General features: G+C 36.9%; 1 protein-coding gene across 1 annotated transcript; it reads left to right on the forward strand.

Annotated features, from left to right (window-relative positions):
* Window positions 1-18,889: 18,889 nt before the first annotated feature.
* On the forward strand, window positions 18,890-20,053 carry LOC140226651 (uncharacterized; the record flags this gene model as incomplete). The annotated part of the gene is made up of 1 exon (XM_072307092.1): window positions 18,890-20,053. A coding segment is annotated over exon 1 (1,164 nt), but the record flags the coding sequence as incomplete, so codon positions are not given.
* Between the last annotated feature and the right edge of the window lie 10 nt (window positions 20,054-20,063).

Genomic DNA, 20,063 nt, shown 5'->3' on the forward strand with positions numbered 1-20,063 from the left:
ATACGTCACAAAATGTTAGTCGTCACAGGGTCATGTCAAACGTTTTTTGTAAGGCAAATTTGGGTAAAGGTATCAAGTGCTATCAATACAGTGCCATTCGGACCCCAACTTTACCTTTCATCTGTTCATGGCAAAATACATGGACAGGGATTCACTATATCAACGACGAAGGTAAGAGTAGTTGAAAAGATTAAGAGTGAATGAAAAATGTTGTAGGGAAAGCTATTTGAATTTCATTAAAAAGACAATGCCAGGTAACATTTAATCTAGCCTACCCCCGCCCCTATTTGCTATTTCCATGATAAAACACCACACAAACTGAAAAAAAAAAATAGTTTTAACACTGACTGATAAATTACCAATTGTCGACGTAAATAATTCTGATGATATCAGGTAAAGACAATGATACGCATAGTTCAACTGCAAAAGACTTTGCCCTTTAAAAATCCTAAGTGATAAACAATTGGTTCTGTAAAAGCACAGCTCCTGTGAAGGACATTAAATGACACAAAATACAAGGGTAATCTAAAATCTTTTTTTAATAGCAGTGTAACTCTGCATTATTATTTGATGCCTATAGGTCACATTAAAACATAGAGAAAAATAAAGAACACAATTTAAGGGCCATTCAAAAATCTTGATTATTTTTTTGGTCCTTCAGCCAATTAGAACCAAGACAACGCATTTCGTCCATTATCATATTCCTAATTGAAATTGAAATAGAAAAAAAAAACCCGAAACTAAACACACAAAGTCTGACTGACAAGCTGTTTGATTGATTTTTGATTGATTTTGATTTATTGGTGTCTGTATTATCATTGTACAAGTACATTTATATAAACATGCATTGTTCGTGCCATAATTTTATAAACATAAGTTGTTAAAAAGTTTTTTTTTTCTGAAATTAACTTTACAAAATGAACAGCAAAACGTATCAGCAATTACTACAACAATGAATAGTTTACGGTCACCATAGGAATCATCAATATTAGACATTTCAAAATGTTGACATTGTAACATGATTTTTGGGAAAGTCAACAAATTTGATTGTGATTCGATTAAGGGCGTAGGAGTTGCAAATGGAAAACTGTTAAGGGCATGATATATGCTACCAGTTTGGTTTAATAGGGTGAGACAGTTTACCAATAGAGAGTACCAGGAGCTATAACCTGAATATATAGGTTTTCCCGGTCAATTTCATACTTTTGTCACTCAAATTCCTTAATGTGCATTCAAATTCACGCAGAGCACGCACGCGAGAATATTCGGGCATTCAAATTCAGAATCCGAGCGATCAATTCCATTTATGGGCGTTCTATTTCGTTTTCGTGAAATCAAATTCACGATTGGGCATTCAATTTCAAAATGCGAGCACCGACTTTCCTACTCGTGCAGTCAAATTCATGCGATAGTCACGTGATAGTCCCAATGAGCTTGTTTGGAGCGTTCAAATTCATTTTTAGACGATCAAGTTCCTACTTCGTGCAATCAATTTAAAGAGGAAAATGAAGTAGACTTTTAAGAAAGGAAAAAGGGCAAACACAATGAATGAAGGTTTGCTTAAAGTGTTATTATGATTGTTTACAGGTTCTATTGTGTTTCATCTCAACAAATTTCAAATTATAATGTCCAATCAGCAGTGCACCCAAACAGCACAACGACAATTTAATCATATTTCTTGATGATAAAGCATGATGACAACGCCCCAACACTAACCACATAATGACAATTCATCAATTTAAAGACAAACTGACACACAATGATCTCACATAGTCCCGCAAACGTAGATCAATAAGACAGCAATACAAAGCAAACAAGACGTATAAAATGTTCATGTATCAGTTTCAATATCGTCGAAATTGTTTGTTTTTTTCCTCGAAAGTGTCAACCAACCCTCCGTATTATGCTCCTCTGTAGGCCTATACAGTGCCCAATGTTTTTTTATATTTGTTTCATTTTCCATCAAAGAAGATGGCTGGATAACCCATATTCAGCTGCAACAGTATAGCTGGACTTCCATATTATGGGGTCCAGTTGGATGTTCTGCTCTTTGCGATGAATCAATGAAGTAGGATCTTTTACGTGCATGAGTTGTGACTCTCTCACACATAGGATCTCCATTTGAAGAGTTTGTTCGCAAAAACCGATAAGTCCATTTTTGAAGATTTTGAAGTAGGGTCTCTGTCATAATGTACAAAATAATACCTTTAAAATGATAAATTGGAGAGAGTTCAAAATTGTCAGTAAACAGGTGAACCTCTACTGCAAGATAAATGATCATCATAAATGCCAATATATTCAAAGCCAAATGAGAAACACATGCATACACGGCCCCAAGTTAACTAAATTCAGGACTTCTTTTAAATTGAATGCAGACAATTGGAACATGGTTGCCTATTCACATATCTGAATGACCGTCGAGATTGATGAAATGCTCATTGATGAAATGCGTGCCCCTCTCTTAAATTTGAATGCTCCGTTAGTGAATTTGAATGTTCCGATAGTGAATTTGAATGTTCCGATAGTGAATTTGAATGTTCCGATAGTGAATCTGAATGCTCCGACAGTGAATTTGATTGCTGATTCAGTGCTGCGAGCGTGAAATACGTGAAATTGGATGCTCGGAATAGGAACTCGAATGACAAAAGTATGAAATATATATATATATATATATATGTATATATACTGCTTTGTTATTCAAATTCATGAATTTCTTCCGTCGAGATGTTTTCATTGCAACTGATTGACAAATTGCCCTACATCGACGTAAATAAGCACTGAATTGATCAGTGCTTTAGTAGTAGCCACCGGACTGCATGCTATAAGGATTAGAACCAACACTTCCTTTCGGGCGAAAGCTCGGTGGTCTAGTGGACTGGAGATGACGCCTGTCCGATGATCAGGAGGTCGTAGTTTCGAATCCTGCTCGAGTATGTACGCCCATGATTTTTTATCATGGTTACTACTAAGACACTGATCAATTCAGTGCTTATTTACGTCGATGTAGGGCAATTTGTCAATCAGTTGCAATGAAAACATCTCGACGGAAGAAATTCATGAATTTGAATAACAAAGCAGTACCCGCTGCATGCTATAAGGATTAGAACCAAACTTGCTTTCGGGCAAATGCTCGCTGGTCTAGTGGAGATGACGCTTGTCCGGTGATCATTAGGTCGTAGATTCGAATCCTGCTCGAGTATGTACGCCCATGATTTTTATCATGGCTACTACTAAAACACTGATCAATTCAGTGCTTATTTACGTCGATGTGGGGCAATTTGTCAATCAGTTGCAAAGATTTAAGCTTGTCTGTAATGCAAAATCGATACAATAAATGTGCCTGATTTTTTTTTTTTTTCGTTTTGTAATTTCCTGTTAAAAAAAAAAGAATACAAAGATGACTGAGAACGTCTAGGCAAAAGACAAGACTGTCATTGTCGTAGCTGAATCATTCTAATGCTCTCCACTATTCACACAGTGAGAGAGACTGCCCCCATCGTTCAAGGATGGAAAGGGGGCGACATCCTGCTGCCATGTACCTTTCAAGGAGAGCCTGAAGCTGTAATCTGGGTCAAGGAGAGTGAGTCACGTGAACAGCGAAGGACGACCAAGGCTAGCTTCCTCTATGGTATTTTTAAGAGCTTGGAGAAAGGGTTCGACATCGACAAGAACTTTAGTCTCGTCATTACGGACTTGGAGGTGGCAGATGAGGGTATCTACCTGTGTCAGGTGGTTTTGACGAATTTGGAGGATTTTGAGCTTCCCACTCTTTTGACGGTTAGCTGTAAGTGAAGTATTGCTATACCTTTGCCAATTACAATTCACTGAAATGTTCCTTCAAAACTGTGCGTAAGAGCATCATGACCTTTGTTTTAACTCTTATAATAACCTGCCTCTTATGAATTGGAAATCTATTTTTCTCGAATATTTTACCTTTTTCGAAATATTGACAATAAAGATAACGACGAAAAGGCGCAAAAATGCTGATATTTCCACAACAATTATACAAAAAAAGTGAAGCATAAATCACTATCAACAATTATGGTTTCTGAAATGATAGATGAAAATATCAGTTTCAATTTGCTCTGAGAGAGAATAATTCATAGGATAGGAAGTGAAACAAGCTAATGAAGACTTTATGTCTAATCCTACATGACAATATGAAGAGTTTGTTCGCAAAAACCGATAAGTCCATTTTTGAAGATTTTAAAGTACAGTCCCTGTCATGAAGTACAAATTAATACATTTTATAAAATGGGTTCAAGAATGTAGCCAATAGGAAGCGCTGAAATGAGTCACGTGGGCGTTGTTTATTCTAGTCCCTTCGCACTGCGTGTTAAATCCACCGTGGTTAAATCCTATTGCCGATCGTCTGTGCGCGCGGCGGCTCCTTTGAATTGCATGCATACATACAGTACGCGCTGTCAATCCTGTAAACAACTTCTAGTTCGGGCTACCGGCCGGCCGGCCTTTCTTCCCTTGTGCATAACATGTGTGGCGTACGTTCGTATGTATACTCTTATTATACGTACACTTTGTACAGTACAGTAGACCAAGCGTTGTGGGACCGGACGCGTACATGCAGTCACTTTGAAGGGCAAATCCAACGATTTAGCAGGTTAATTCTCACGCCGTTTTCAGAGTATGTTGTCTAGTAGGCCTATATGAGGAGTCTATATCAAGTCTTTAAGGTAAACAGGTAAAGGGTGCATATTCTATGTAAAATAAGTAAGTTTTCATGCGGGAACTTAAGTGTCCGGAAACCCAACCCCCATTATACTTATACTGTATGTGCGGGATTTCCGAGTGCGACGTGCGTAAATGTTTGGGACGAACATCTTCGGACGTCTTGACCCACAAAGGTACGTGAAAAACGCTGGAAAATGCTGTTAGTTTTCGAATTTTCGACCCATTTTATAAAACAAATGATGCACAGGATTATTTCGTGGCGTTAGCTCACTCTCGGGTATTTACCATGCCGTCAATCCCTCGTTTGAGGCGAGTCCCCAACCCCAGTTACCCAAAGTGGGGTGCGTATATTTGTCGTTTGGGAGTTGGGAGTCGAAGTACTTGTCCATTGCAAATAAACTTTCTGCTCAGGCGTGACAAACCTGGAGGCCAAGCCAGGGTTTGATGACTCCAGCAGCTGTCGTATTACGTAAGAGCATGATAAGGATATCTGCCTGTGGCAGACCATTCAAAGTGATCTCAATTTTCTCTATTCTTTCTAAAGTTTTCAATTTTATATTCTATTGAGAAATTCTATGGTCATCCATTTTACATTTAGAACGAAAAAAATTGACCCGTAAATAACGAAAATACAGGAATAAGAAGGAGAGCATTGCCAGTTTGCCGGTGCTGACAATGTGCTATTTGGCAGTGAGTTACAACGGGGAGGTGAGACTACCTCCCTGGTACAATCAGCCTGCTGACTGGATCATTGAGAAAGCAGCTGTCGTATTACGTAAGAGCAGGGAGGTGGAAAGAGCGTGATAAGGATATCTGCCTGTGGCAGACCATTCAAAGTGAACTCAATTTTCTCTATTCTTTCTGAAGTTTTCAATTTTATATTCTATTGAGAAATTCTATGGTCATCCATTTTACATTTCGAACGAAAAAAATCGACCCGTAAATAACGAAAATACAGGAATAAGAAGGAGAGCATTGCCAGTTTGCCGGTGCTGACAATGTGCTATTTGGAAGTGAGTTACAACGGGGAGGTGAGACTACCTCCCTGGTTACAATCAGCCTGCTGACTGGATCATTGAGAAAGAGAGAGAGAGGGAGAGAGAGAGAGAGAGAGGGGGGGGAGCGAGACACATGTACACACACACACACACGCACCATGGAGCTACATGGCCCATGCCAAAACCAAAACAATCTCCTCCTCTCGCGGTGCCCCCCCCCCCCCTCCTGTGGCGCTGTGGCGATGACTGATGCTTAGATTAGGCCAGGGTCAAGAAACAGGTGTTTTATATCTTTGACTTTAAGTCATTGATTGCCAAGATATGCACTGGCATTATTTACTGGGGTGTAGCCTCTTCAAACGAGAGATTTGCGTCATGAATGTAGTGCAACATGCACTCGGCTTCGCCTCGTGCATGTTTTACAATTGTAAATACCCTCGAGTGCACTATACGCCTCCACTAACGCACTCTATCCTGTGCATCATTTGTATATTAAATGATATATTGGTCTCTACATATAAAGGTACATTTTTGAAGTTATGGTCAAAAGAAGCAAAAGTTTTCTTACTATTCTCTATATTCTTCTTGACCTATAATCGCAAATATCTCCATTTGGCAAATATGGACTTATCGGTTTTTGCAAACAAACTCTTCATATATAAAGAGGCTTTTTTTCCCACAAATCCAATACGCTTACTTTTTATTGTAAATAATGAAACAAGACAGTTTCAACCAAGCAAATAATCCAACACATCACAATATGAAATGAATACACTTACGGTTTTTTCGTAATGTATCATTTAGTGTTTTTCATTGTTTCTGACATTTCAAATGCGAAATCTATGAAAATTCTTGCAAAAAAAGAAAATACATCTATCTAACGCGCTAGAGAAAATCACGTTTCAAAACGCGTTTCGAATGACGTTTATGAATGTGGTTTGAAACGCGATTCTCAGGGTTTTACTCAACGATTATTATATGACAAAAGTCGCACGCACTGACTTTGCATGAAGATTCAAAATTATCGAAATGGATCTGATTGGTAGAACTTAAGATATCGTGATAAGGAATATCATTCTGCATCGCGCTATATTCACCCCGTATTGAAAGTAGGTCTATATCAGACACTTCATGTGAGAACTAATCTCCATGCAACAGTAGAGATCAGCACGTTCTATACTAGTCTAGTTTCTAGTCGATTTTATTTCGTCTTTATTTCTCCGAGTTGGAGCTTGTGCAGAAGCCCGAATATGCTGTATTGCGCTAAGCCGAGTGAGGGCGCTACTTCTGTGATTGCGAGTAGGGCCTGATGTAGTGTATTAATGAGCAACCTCGTTCTCTATGGATCTGCATCATTTCTCTAATTATCAGCTAACCTCTTCTTATGATAAAATCTGCTGATCTCTACGCAACTACGTATGAATGTTCTTCTGTACAGATATTCAAATATGTATCTTTATAACATATATGTTTAATGTATATGAATTACAATGTACTTTCTAAAGAGTGTTCCAAAGGGAGGCAGGTTTGAGGGGCCATCCAGTCAGGCCATTTTACGGCGCGTACCTCGGGGGTAGGGGCATTCTCCACTTTTATAGGTCAGCCAAGAAAGAGTCCCTCCTTTAGTGCTTCTCCCTCATGATGTAAATCACCATCTGTTATATTTAGCATGAGATCAGTGGATGCTTTAACTATTCCGCAGGTCATTTCTCCACTGCTTGTCTCATGGTAAAAAATGCTAGACAAAAATCATAATTTCCATATAGAATTAGATTCATTCATTAATGATTTCCTCTTCCCCTAGCAATGGCCTCAAAACATACAATCGAGGAATGCGTTGATGAAAGTCGATACCGTCAAAGCCTGTGTATATACGAGACTCCTGGCATTCCTTCTTTCAACCTGACGTGTGTTGTGAGTGGATTCAAGCCTAACATTTCTATGCTCTGGACTGAGGAGTCTGGAAAGCGCCTGAATTCCGTGGTTTCAAAACAGAAAATGCTATCTGACAGCACATACGAGAGGAGTGAAACGATAACCGTTTCAACTGAACATGAGAGAGAGCAAACTTTCACATGCATCGCGACTGGTGACTCGCTGAATGGAACGTCGACTGAAGAAATCACTCTTCTATCCATTTCAGGTTGGAAAAAAAGTGGCCATTCTTTCTTTCTTTCTTTTTTTTTTTGTCTTCGAACAATAGCAGATTATAACTTACTTTGTGCTTGCATTACCACTTCTTGCAAACAGAGGTAACGATACTGTAATGAATTTGGCATCTGACTTGTCACCGGAATACATATGATTCAACAATTTTGAGTAATGAATTAGCCTCATACAAGTAATGTGTAAGCCTATTTCCAAGAATAAAGGCAATGATAGTACTGTTCTCTCAGTTCTGCTGAATGATATTATTCTGTCATAATTATTGTCAGCGAATAAGCCATATTTCTGTTGACCTGTACATAACCAAGGTAATCATGATAATATGTTGCAGACATTGTGTTCCTTATATAATACACGTTTGATATTTTGAATGAAACATAGTAATGAAAGAATGACACGCTTTAATTGTGTCTATGTCAAATTTCAGGAAAACGTGACAATGTCGGTTTCAGGATTGGGCTAGTCATTGGTGTGTCTGTTCCTGTATTCATCCTTTTTCTCATTGTGGGAAAGTGTCTGCAAAAAGGTAAAGGTGTCGATATTTTGTTGTTACATTTATCTTTTTCTTCAAGCCTGTCCAATAGCTTCATAATCTATGTACGGCCAATATTATCCTTATGAGCTCGTGCGTCAGTTCTTTCATACTGTTTTCGTTTACAAACTCAGCATAGAATTATTTGCAAAAAGATACGAGCAATGGCTGATGAATCTTTATTAAGAAAACAGATCTTTATATGATAACTAACAATTTACCGTGTGAATAATTTGTGATAGGCACAAAAATCTATGAAGTAATGATTTGCAATATACATTATATATATATATATATATATATATATATATATATATACAGAGAGAGAGAGAGAGAGATAATTTATTATATATATATATATATATATATATCTTATTATATATATATATATATATATATATATATATATATATATATATAATATATATATATAATTGTGTGTGCGTTTATATGTTTATGGTCTTTATGCACGTCTAGATATCTATGATGTTTAAGTGTTTACGTATGTCAATATATGTATACAACATATAGATGACCATTAGTATATAAATATTGTTGCATTTTCTGGATATTGTATTTCTCAGGATGTGGCCTAAATCCCTGCAGGCGAAGACAAAAGCGACTCTACCAAGAGGAAGAATTAATGCTGAGTATGCTATGATCACACGGATTTTTATTTCTTTCTTTCTTGTTTCGTTTTTGGCAATTCTCATTGTAATTCCTAGCACACTGTGATGCATTAAAAAGTGTCGTGCTTCCAATAATGTTTTTCCTTATTTGCTTGTTATTCTCGGAGAATTTTTTTCATGTATCCGCTTAGAACATAGCTATATAAAATATTAATGGAATCATACACCGTAAAAATGAACATAGCTCTCATTTCCTTGCAGACCTCTAATGCTTGTTTCGTTTTACCTCTAAAGAGTTCTTTTGATAGGATACAATCAAATACAAATAAGAGGTGCTTTTTCAAAAAAGAGACTGCACGAACATTTGTTGCATAGTCCAGTTTGCGAGTATAATCTTGACTTCTACGTTATACATCAATCTGCAAATTCTTAAGCGAATTATTCTTTCTGTCCCTTTACCCACACACACAAACACACACACACACACACACACACACATATATATATATATATATATATATATATATATATATATATATAATATTTTATTTTTTATTTTATATATTTTATTTTATTTTTTTAGCCAGATTTTCCGCAATGGAAGGGAGTTAGTATAGGTTATACGGTGCATCAGGTACTTTCATATACAACAAGGCACAATTGTTTTGCATAGTCAGTGGTTTTCTGCTTATCCACATTCGTTACAACATATATTATACAGAAGTTGTTGATATCTAACATGTATATGGGTGAGAATTTTGAACGATGTACAATTGTCAATTTTTGCACTTTATACCACTCTTTCCCTTATAACACACCAGAATGATGTAATAAACCAGATTATTTCATGTCATCTCAAAGCCTGGTAAATTTCCTTTAAGGAAATGTATGGTTTGGTTGACTTTTGACTGATATTTTACATTTGACAAAGACATAAAGGCGGACGATCCTCAATTCCTAATGGTACGTAAACTCCGCGAACGACCGAAGTTTGTGCATGCAATTGCGCAATGCCATACTCGGTGTGGACAATGCTGCCACTGAGACGCATGTGTGTGTGTGTGTTTGTGTGTATGCGTGTGTGTGTACGCATCATACACAAACATTGTGACCGCGAGCTGCGGTGATTGGAGGAGCGAGGCCAGAAGACGCGTGGCTCTTTTGGCCTCTCTTCATGCGCATGCGTACTGTGAGTGTGCGTCAGAGTGTGCGTCATAGAGCTGTATTATATGATGGTGATGATGATCCACAGCATTTGTATGGCGCCATATATCTGGCACAGAAACATTCAAAGGCGCAGACTCCTCCAAGACAGTTAGCAATTGAATGTCTGGTGAAAAATGTGAGTCTTGTGTGAGGCTTTGAAGTGATCCAGTTTGTCAATTTCACGGAGGAAAGATGGGAGGGAGTTCTATAGGCGAGGAGCAATAGAGGAAAACGCCCGGTCTCCGTATCCCATGAGATGTATGATGGGCACCTGGAGAGTGAGGCCAGATGAACGAAGGCCAGGGCGAGGCAAATACAGCTCTATGGTGTGCGTCCATTTGGAAGCTCTTGTGGCTCGCTTGGACAGCCATTTTGGGTCAGGAGATTTGTTGCACAGAACTCTTGTATTCTAGAGTGTTGTTCGCTGACCCATTGAGCCACCGCTATTCTCATTCGGGATCACTACATTTGATATAGAATGGGGGAGGCAGCGTGTTGCGTTCGTCTCCGTGCGGCACAAATCACTCGCCATGAATGTATGGCTTTAAAGCGTAAAAATACGGTAAAAATGCTATTTTCACAATAATTTTTGTTTTTCAAACCAAGGATGTGCCTTTTTTATGGTATGTGGCATCTAATATCTAACCGTGTTCTGGATCTGACATATCATGAGTATGTACCACTGAATTATAAGAACTTTATGAGCACGTATAACATGATGACGAAGGTATATTTTACCTTTGACTCTCTAGCCAAGGAGCTGCATGTCATGTTTGGAGCGGATTGGAGCTCGTCTGCAGTTGTTATTTGACCATATGATTTACCGAAAATCAAGCAAATAACTAATATTTTTTTCTAAATATTCACTTCCTAATCCCTCTCTGAGCAATATATACATATATAGAAAGAGTGTAAAATTTCTGATAATTTGCATTGACAATACCTTTTTCAGATTTGTGAAAGAGTTTGGAAGGCTATGTACTCTCTGTCGATTAGTTACCCGTCCTGGAACATGACCCTAGTAGTAGAACGAATGTCCGTGATAATCTTAGCGAACGTCCGTGACGTATGTTATCCCACGGATAGGGATAAATTGTCTCGAAAGTGTCCTTTTTTTTTTCTTTAAAACGTTTACCTCCAATAGCGACAAATAAAGTTTTACAAAGTAAACAATGAGCTTAGAGGAGTAGTTTCAGAATTTTTATGGCGGTATGCGATCATAATGAACAAACAGCTCAAAATTTACTCGCAATTTTACGCTTGTTTTCCCTCTAATTATACATAAAAAGCTAAACACTGAAAACCAAGTTATATAGGAAAATTGAATTTTGCGTAATCTATAACTTCTGTGCATTTGAATTTCTTTCTGATGAGGTCTTGGAGACAATTCGCACTGTTTAAGGTTCTGAAAGTTTCGCTCACGGACGTTCGGTCAGAGAAAGGAAATTTCTGATAATTACAAATATATGACGGTACATTAAGTTACTGTTACTTGAAAATGTTACCAAATCACTGAGTCGCTCATACACAAAAGTGAATATTGTTCAGCACTCAATTTAACTGTAATGACAAAAGGAAAGCGTTTTGCTCACGGATGGTCGTTGGTAGAATACGCCCATGGATAGTAGATAGAGGAACAGTGCCACCTTTTAGTCACAGATGCTCCCCGTGTATATCTTTTGAGTAAGGTAGCTGCCATCTGAAACAGAACACATCCCGTTTTTGTCTCCATCACGGACGTACGCTGTAATTGTCATAATATTTTATGCCTTAATACATTCTTATTTTTCTCTTTAGAACATTTGTTCTTTCATTCCCTAATTAGTCTTAATATGCTGCGACAAAACAGAAAAAAAATCCGAAAAGTGTTCCGTAGTCACATTCAGAATATTATTGAATCAAAAAGGATGAAATAACGGAAGAAGTCTGTAATGGGCATGTGTCAAGAAAAAACGTAAACGTTTCAAAAGGACGTGGAAGCAGTTGAATGAAAATGAGGAGAAACAGAGAAGGGATCAAGCTCCAACACACAAAGAAAAGGATTGCCAGTGCAGTTCCGTTATTCCGAAATCCTCTGGAGGAGCTTTTTTGTTTGTTTGTTTGTTTGTTTATTTTCTATTCATCGAGATGTCATCATAAGCGAACAAAAACATAATGCAGTTTACAATTATTGTCTGATGAAAACACGCAAACCTCCGTTTATCATGACATGATGTTTTTTATACTCATCAATGAAAAGCAATGTTAATTTGCTATTCTGCCCCAGACGTTTTTGTTTTGTTTGTTTTTTACATTTAAGAGACAGAGAGGTCGTCAAGTTGTTTGTACTTTTGTGCTTACTTTGAAAACACATTTTAAAAAAGTGATGATTTAGTAATAGGTTTAAGGTCGCACTTTGATACGCTCGCTCTTCCAAAGATTCGTTACTCCGAATGTCCAAGGGTTTGTTATTCCGAAAATGAAATAAAAAGGATCAGGAGGTTTAATATCAAAAATTTTCTTATTCCAAAAGTTTGTTATTCCGAAAATGAAATATCAAGGTTCGCTATTCTTTAGGTCCGTTCTTCTAAAAGTGTAATGGGCCTGATTTTAGTTTAGGTGTACTACGATTATTATGGTGTTTTGAAATCTCTAGGATTTGGTTTTAAATTTGTTTCTCCACATTTGGATAAACGAACCTGATTTTTCATGTTCCAATTATCAACCCTCCGGCGATTCCTATCATCTACCGATTTTAAAAAAAAAAAAAAAAAAAACCCTTCATGATTAAACGAACCTTTATCAATTTTCGGATTGACAAACCGTATGAATATCGAGCCTCCAAAATGTATGTTGTAACGAACCACATTGTATAATATCGAAGTCGCATATATCCATCCATTCAAGTTATAATATAATATAATACTGTGGACTTACTGTGTCATGTTATGACGAAACTTCGGAATGTCGAACCTTATATCATTTCTGATTAACATAATAACACAAATTATCCTCGGTGACAGTGTGTAACACACAGGATTTCTTCCTATACACATTGAAACGTACTTTTTTGCCCTCTCCAGCTAAACTTCGTAATTCGATAACGGAGCACATTTCTTTGAAGAGTTTGTTCGCAAAAACCGATAAGTCCATTTTTGAAGATTTTGAAGTACGGTCTCTGCCATAAAGTACAAATTGATACCTTTTAAATGATATATTGGTCACTACATATAAAGGTACATTTTTGAAGTTATGGTCAAAAGAAGCAAAATTTTTCTTATTATTCTCTTTATTTTTCTTGACCTTTAATCGCAAATATCTCCATTTGGCAAATATGGACTGATCGGTTTTTGCAAACAAACTCTTCTTTTGTATTTCTATGTCAATTCTTTGTCATATTTACCTGTGACCATGCTTGTTATAAGCAAATTTTGCATTGTATCCTAGATAGCAAATTTAGGACCTGAATCTTTACTTCATGATTACGAAATTTTGATAAATATATGCGTTCTTAAGGATGCACTACGTCACAGAGATTACACGTATGTTTGTACGTTCATTAACGAGAGATGCAAAAAGTGTTTTCTTTGATTTCTCAGTATGGGAAGAAAAACAAGCTTTTACAATGGAGAACTGGTAATAACTATTTAGGATTTTGTTGAGGAGTTTGTTTTCGACATGACATCGTTGTTTGTCACTGTTTGTTGTGAATATAATGCGTTTCCAACTCAAGAGAATTGCATTGTTCAATATCTGTTTTGTTCCGAACGTCCGTGAGCTACATGCGAGCCTCCGTGATGAAAATTATGCTATGTTTGTTGGGTTATAGAGACTGCCTGGATCAGATACATCTTATTATTTGGGAGTAAGGATGAAAGTATGGGACAGTGAAATAAGAGGTCGAAATATTGAGTTTCTGTCAAATGCGCGTAAATTGGAGAAAGTGTTTAGCGGAAGAGTAATATTTCAACAGAAATGACGAATTCGGTTAAATCATTAGTTGTCTGCCATTATGTACAGGTTAAGAGTATATAAGCCTAATATTCTGCCAACACATACACGTGTCCTTAAAATATTTCGTAACGATTTTGAATTGAATCAGGTCGTTGCAAGCTATTTTAAATGGTATGCAAATGTATGTGCAGTACTATTCCTCACGGACGTTCGCTGCTCTTGACAACTTGGTAAACTTCCGCGGTGAATAAAAACTTGTTCCTCTGGGAAAATCCCAGTATAATTGGGTTCATATTAAAGCTTGAATTATACCCTTTCAGGTAAGATAAATGATTCGGAGAATTTCCTACTTTTTAAATTTTGCGTTGTTTTAGCTCAATTGCACATCGTTGAAAATTCTGACCCATATATGATATCTCTACAATCAAACACACACACGCACACATTATGTGACCGTGCATCATAAAACCAACAAAACGTTGCACCCACTGATTTTGTGTAACGACTGAAAATAGATGAAATGGGTCAACCAAGCAAACTTGAGTTTTGATATTTTCTGAAAGAGCAAGTATTTTATTTACATTATGCCAAAGTTTGGTGTTATAAAAGGAACTGAAAATCGTGCTTTTAGCAGTTTTTGTTGAACAGTTTTTAGAGAATTATGCGATTTAGTGTCTTTAGTGTTCCCTTTTCTTTTCTTCAAAATTCTGTACACAGTCTTATTTTCCATAATAACTTTAGGAAGCATGATAACGCTTTGAAAATTTAGCATTCAACATAGACTAAATGTGATAGTAAAGAATCCTTAATTTCAGCTTAATCTGATAATCCTTGGGTTGTTGCTCCGATGGCTTACTTTATGTTGTTGTTGTTGTTGTTGTTGTTGTTGTTGTTGTTGTTGTCTTTACATTCATCGCACAGCTAGCAGGGTTTGGTATAGAATAAGCGCTTTAACAGATCCTGTACTTGAGAGCCTGTTTTCTCAGTTTCACACTTTTCCTGAGGTTTGCTTTCTTTTCAATGTTTAGATAGGTTAGGAGAGTCCATTTAAGCTTTGTGTCTTTTTAGAGCTAAGGGTCTGCTCGGTCAGAATCTGCCCTTAGCTTAAAGTCCATGTCTGAGACGTTTTGTTGGTATAGCCAGTTTGTGATGCAGGGTCACATAATATAATCGCTCACTTAAAAACCCACAAAGATATGCCGGGATAAATTCCCATTTCTCTACATTGTTTGAAAGAATGATTTATATGCCTTAAAATAGTGTGCAATTTATAAGGAGTTTAGAATCTTAATCCCTTCATAAAGAGATGAAAGTAAAAGGAGATGTAGAAGGTGCAATTTCAAAAGAAAGACGGAAAAGGTTTGAAAGCTTAGCGTTACTCCGGCGTGCTGTGTCGAATTATCAATGAAAACATTTTCTGTTTTACTGTGAAAACAGCGTGTCTCTCTCTCCAAAAAATAAAAAATAAATAAATAAACATATATATATATATATATATATATATATATATATATGATACATAGAAACCTAAGATATTTCGATTTTTTATTTGTATTCAGCAGTAAAATTTTGACAGAAGGTAATGAAAGTATAACTCTGCTAGGTATGACAACTTAAGAAAATTGAGTTAGTCAACCCAAATGACATATTTGGTCCATTACCAGAATCCATTGACGCTCAAGGCGCACAACTTTATATAGAGGTAATAACATCGCACATCTCTTTTTGTCAACTGAAATGGCATGCGATTAATCCCGCAGTTGGAAAGGATTTATATCTCATTAATCAGAAATCTCTACTTCATTACTCTTTATTGTAGATTTGAAGTGTTTTCTTAGAACGCATGCAATGTTTCCACTTATAGGACCCAACCACTGTGTAATACCCACTCAAACCAGTTATAAAATACAATTGCATCAGGATTGAAAAGGATACGTTATGGCCTTGACATTTCGTGCAATGAATGCAAATTAAAAGTACAGAAAGTTAATATTTCTTTTGCCTATTCATTGTAGGAGTGGATATTGGAAAATCTGGGGATTTTAACTTCATCGTGACCGGCATTGCAAATGATATCGAAGACGATGGCGATATTGAAAAGCTTGGGAAAGAGCTGTGTTTCTCTGCGGCAGAAGTCGCAAATTTCATAAAAGCCAACAGCCTGTACGATAAGAAGACATGCAAAGGGACTCTTCATATGCTTCTTAAGTGGAATAAGAGAGTGAGCTCCTTGGAATGCCGGTCGGCCTTGACAGCAGCTCTAATAAGAGCTGGATTAGTCCGTATTGCTGAGACATATCTACCCTTGGGTAAGTCATCACACCAGTCCTGCAACAACCGTTTACAGATCAGTAGAGATAGAAACTGAAATTATTATTATATTATATTATATTATATTATATTATATTATATTATATTATATTATATTATATTATTATTATTATTATTATTATTTCCTTTTTTTATGAAGCTATGCTTAAAGACAAATATTTTGATTTTATCAGATACGCAGTCATTGATTAAATAAAATCATTCACACACATCGGAAACCAAGATGTTCCGTATACCATCATATCGCTTTGAAAAGATGACGATTTTAAGTAAACTTTGTTTAAAATATGGCTTTTGAAAACAGAAGTGAATATACCTATTATCTATTTTGTATTTTTCACGAGAAACTCAAGAAGGATTTGTGACCTAGGTACCTTTGTCCCTTTACCTCACAACAATTCTCGAGCCCCACCCACACATATTAACAACAACAAATTTAAAAAAAAAGTTTTGCGGCCCATTTGCAAGTATATTCCAGCTAATGAATTTTTATACATTTTGTAATACCCAGGAACGGCCCAATGTGAGTCAGATAAAATCCGACCCACAATAAAGGCATAGAGTTCATTTTCAATCCTTGAGCATAAAGCAAACATAAATAGACAGGTACTATTATAAATCTGCTATGTCATTTATTTTTCTCCACTATTGATCATATGAGAAAAAAATTACGATATCATTCTTGGTTACATGTATATACAAACTTTGTTCGGGAAGAACGATAATCTTGTAATAGTGATTGTGTTACTGTGAAAGCAATGATCGCTAAGTGAATTGTTTCACTTTACACCCGCACTACATCTTTGTGGTTCAGTCTTTGTTTAATTAAATAATCTAATTTTCATATTGTGACCGTGTATTGCAAAAATAACAAAATAAGTCGCAGGCCCTGATTTACGTGAGGACTCAACATATATGAAACGATTTGACCTAGTCAATCTTTATTTTCTTTTTTATAATTGCTGAAAGAGCAAGTCTTTCTCTACATTATTCTGATGTTTTGGATCATAAAACGAATGGAAAATTAGCGTTTTAGCAGTTCTTGTTTTTTTTTTCAAAACGACAATTTTCGTGGAATGGTGTGATTGTAGGTACGTCTCTTCGGTCCTTTTTCATTTCTTAAAACCATGTACACCCTCTTCAATTTCAACTCTGAAGGTATGATGCTACTGCATTGAAAGCTGACATTAGTCATGTGTGGAATGTGTAAATAGACCATGCTCAATTTCAGCTTGGTTTCTTGATGATCCATTTATTGCTGTGGCCGTGGAGATTTATATCTTTTTTTTTATCCCATTCATTGCACAATGCACGCTTTTGAAGCAGTTATTTTCGATACCATTCTGGCTGATATTTTACCTATTCTCTTAATCTGAAATGTAATTGAGGAAACATATCACCCGGTTTCACTATGGGTTCATCAACAACCCTCTTAGTGCTTTCAAGCATATTTTCAGAAAACTATAGGGAAACAGATTTTAGAATAAAAGTCAGATTATGGCGACCATTTTGAATATGAATATCAAAACCAACAAAAATGCAAAAGTTCCATCTATTCATTTCGGATTTTTATCACTTTCAAGATAGAACAAGTTTAGTCAGTTTTATAATTTTTCTTTACAATTTACAAGAAAACAGAGACAAATATTAATATTTTGCAGCTATTTAAGAGTTCATCTGAAATGCTCCAAAATCCTGAAGGATGTTGCCATTGCATCGTAAAGATAATGGTTCAACATCCTCAAAATTGGGTAAAACTATTAAAAAAAAAGAAGACACGGACTGACCCTCTGGGAACCAGAATAAAAGGCTGTATATTGATTTTTGCCTACGTCTTTCATCAACTGCCTTTATTTGACAGATAGAGAATGCGTTGATATGGAGCGCCTGCATACAAGCAAGGACTCGGCCAAATCATGTTTCACACACAAAGAGACAATAGTCCTGTAGTCACCTCATTTTGTCATTGGTACTCAAAACAATATCTGTGATGTAACCATGTGGCGGAAATAAAGAAGCTATATGAAAAGAGAAAACACTGGGTTTATAAATAACGATCAAATTTGAGATGTAAAGCTGCAAATTTTCAATTAACACATGTCCTAACACTTGAATCTTTTACTGCATACCTAGACGTGGAATCCTATCTAATGGCTCAAGAGACTAATGTGACGACCACTACAAAGATGGATGATTCAAGACCGCTGCTACTCGCATGTCGTAAGCAGTTACATGACGGTCAAACAATCTCGACTGACAATGAAGCTGATGTAACTTCTTTGGAAAAAAACGATGATTCATCATGTGAAAACGGGGAACTTCAAGCTGAATGCCATCTACTCGAACAAGGAGCTAATGTAAATGCAGCTGATGTAAATGGTTTAAATACCCTCATCGCTGCATCTATGACAGGGCACCTAAACGTTGTCTCTTTCCTTTTGAACCACGGAGCTGATGTGAACGCAGTAGATCATAACGGTGAGAGTTCGTTGCATTTTGCATGTTGGAATGGACATCTCGTGGTCGCAAAAGTCCTTGTCGACAGTGGAGCAGACGTAAATGCTACCAGTAAAGATGATATTACACCTTTACATCGGGCAGGTGAAAATGGACATCTAGAAGTCTTAAGCTATCTTGTTGAACAAGGAGCTGATGTACATGCAGCTGATGAAAGTGGTTTAAATGCCTTCCTCCATGCATCTGTGAAAGGGCACCTAAACGTTGTTTCTCACCTATTAGACCATGGAGCTGATTTGAATGAAGTAGATAATAATGGTAACAGTTCGTTGCATTATGCAAGTTGGAGTGGACATCTCTTGGTCGCCAAAATCCTTGTCGACAGTGGAGCAGACGTGAATACTACCAGTAAAGCTGGTATTACACCTTTACATTTTGCAAGTGAAAACGGACATCTAGAAGTCGTAAGGTATCTTGTTGAACAAGGAGCTGATATACATGCAGCTGATGTAAAGGGCTTCAATGCCTTCATTCTTGCATCACTCAAAGGGCACCAAAACATTGTTTCTTTCCTTTTGAACCACGGAGCTGATTTGAACGCAGTTGATGATAATGGTGACAGTTCGTTGCATTATGCAAGTGAGAATGGACATCTCTTGGTCGTTAAAATCCTTGTCGACAGTGGAGCAGACGTGAATACTACCAATAAAGCTGGTGTTACACCCTTATATCGTGCAAGTCAAAATGGACATCTAGAAGTCGTAAGCTATCTTGTTGAACAAGGAGCTGATGTACATGCAGCTGATGAAAAGGGCTTCAATGCCCTCATTCTTGCATCTGTGAAAGGGCACCAAAACGTTGTTTCTTTCCTTTTGATCCACGGAGCTGATTTGAACGCAGCTAATATTAACGGTCACAGTTCGTTGCATTATTCAAGTGAGAATGGACATCTCTTGGTTGCCAAAACCCTTGTCGACAGTGGAGCAGACGTGAATACTACCAATAAAGCTGGTGTTACACCCTTGTATCGTGCAAGTCAAAATGGACATCTAGAAGTCGTAAGTTATCTCGTTGAACAAGGAGCTGATGTACATGCAGCTGATGAAAGTGGTTTAAATGCCT

This window comes from Diadema setosum, chromosome 3, assembly GCF_964275005.1.
Source record: "Diadema setosum chromosome 3, eeDiaSeto1, whole genome shotgun sequence".
Lineage (NCBI taxonomy): Eukaryota > Metazoa > Echinodermata > Echinoidea > Diadematoida > Diadematidae > Diadema > Diadema setosum.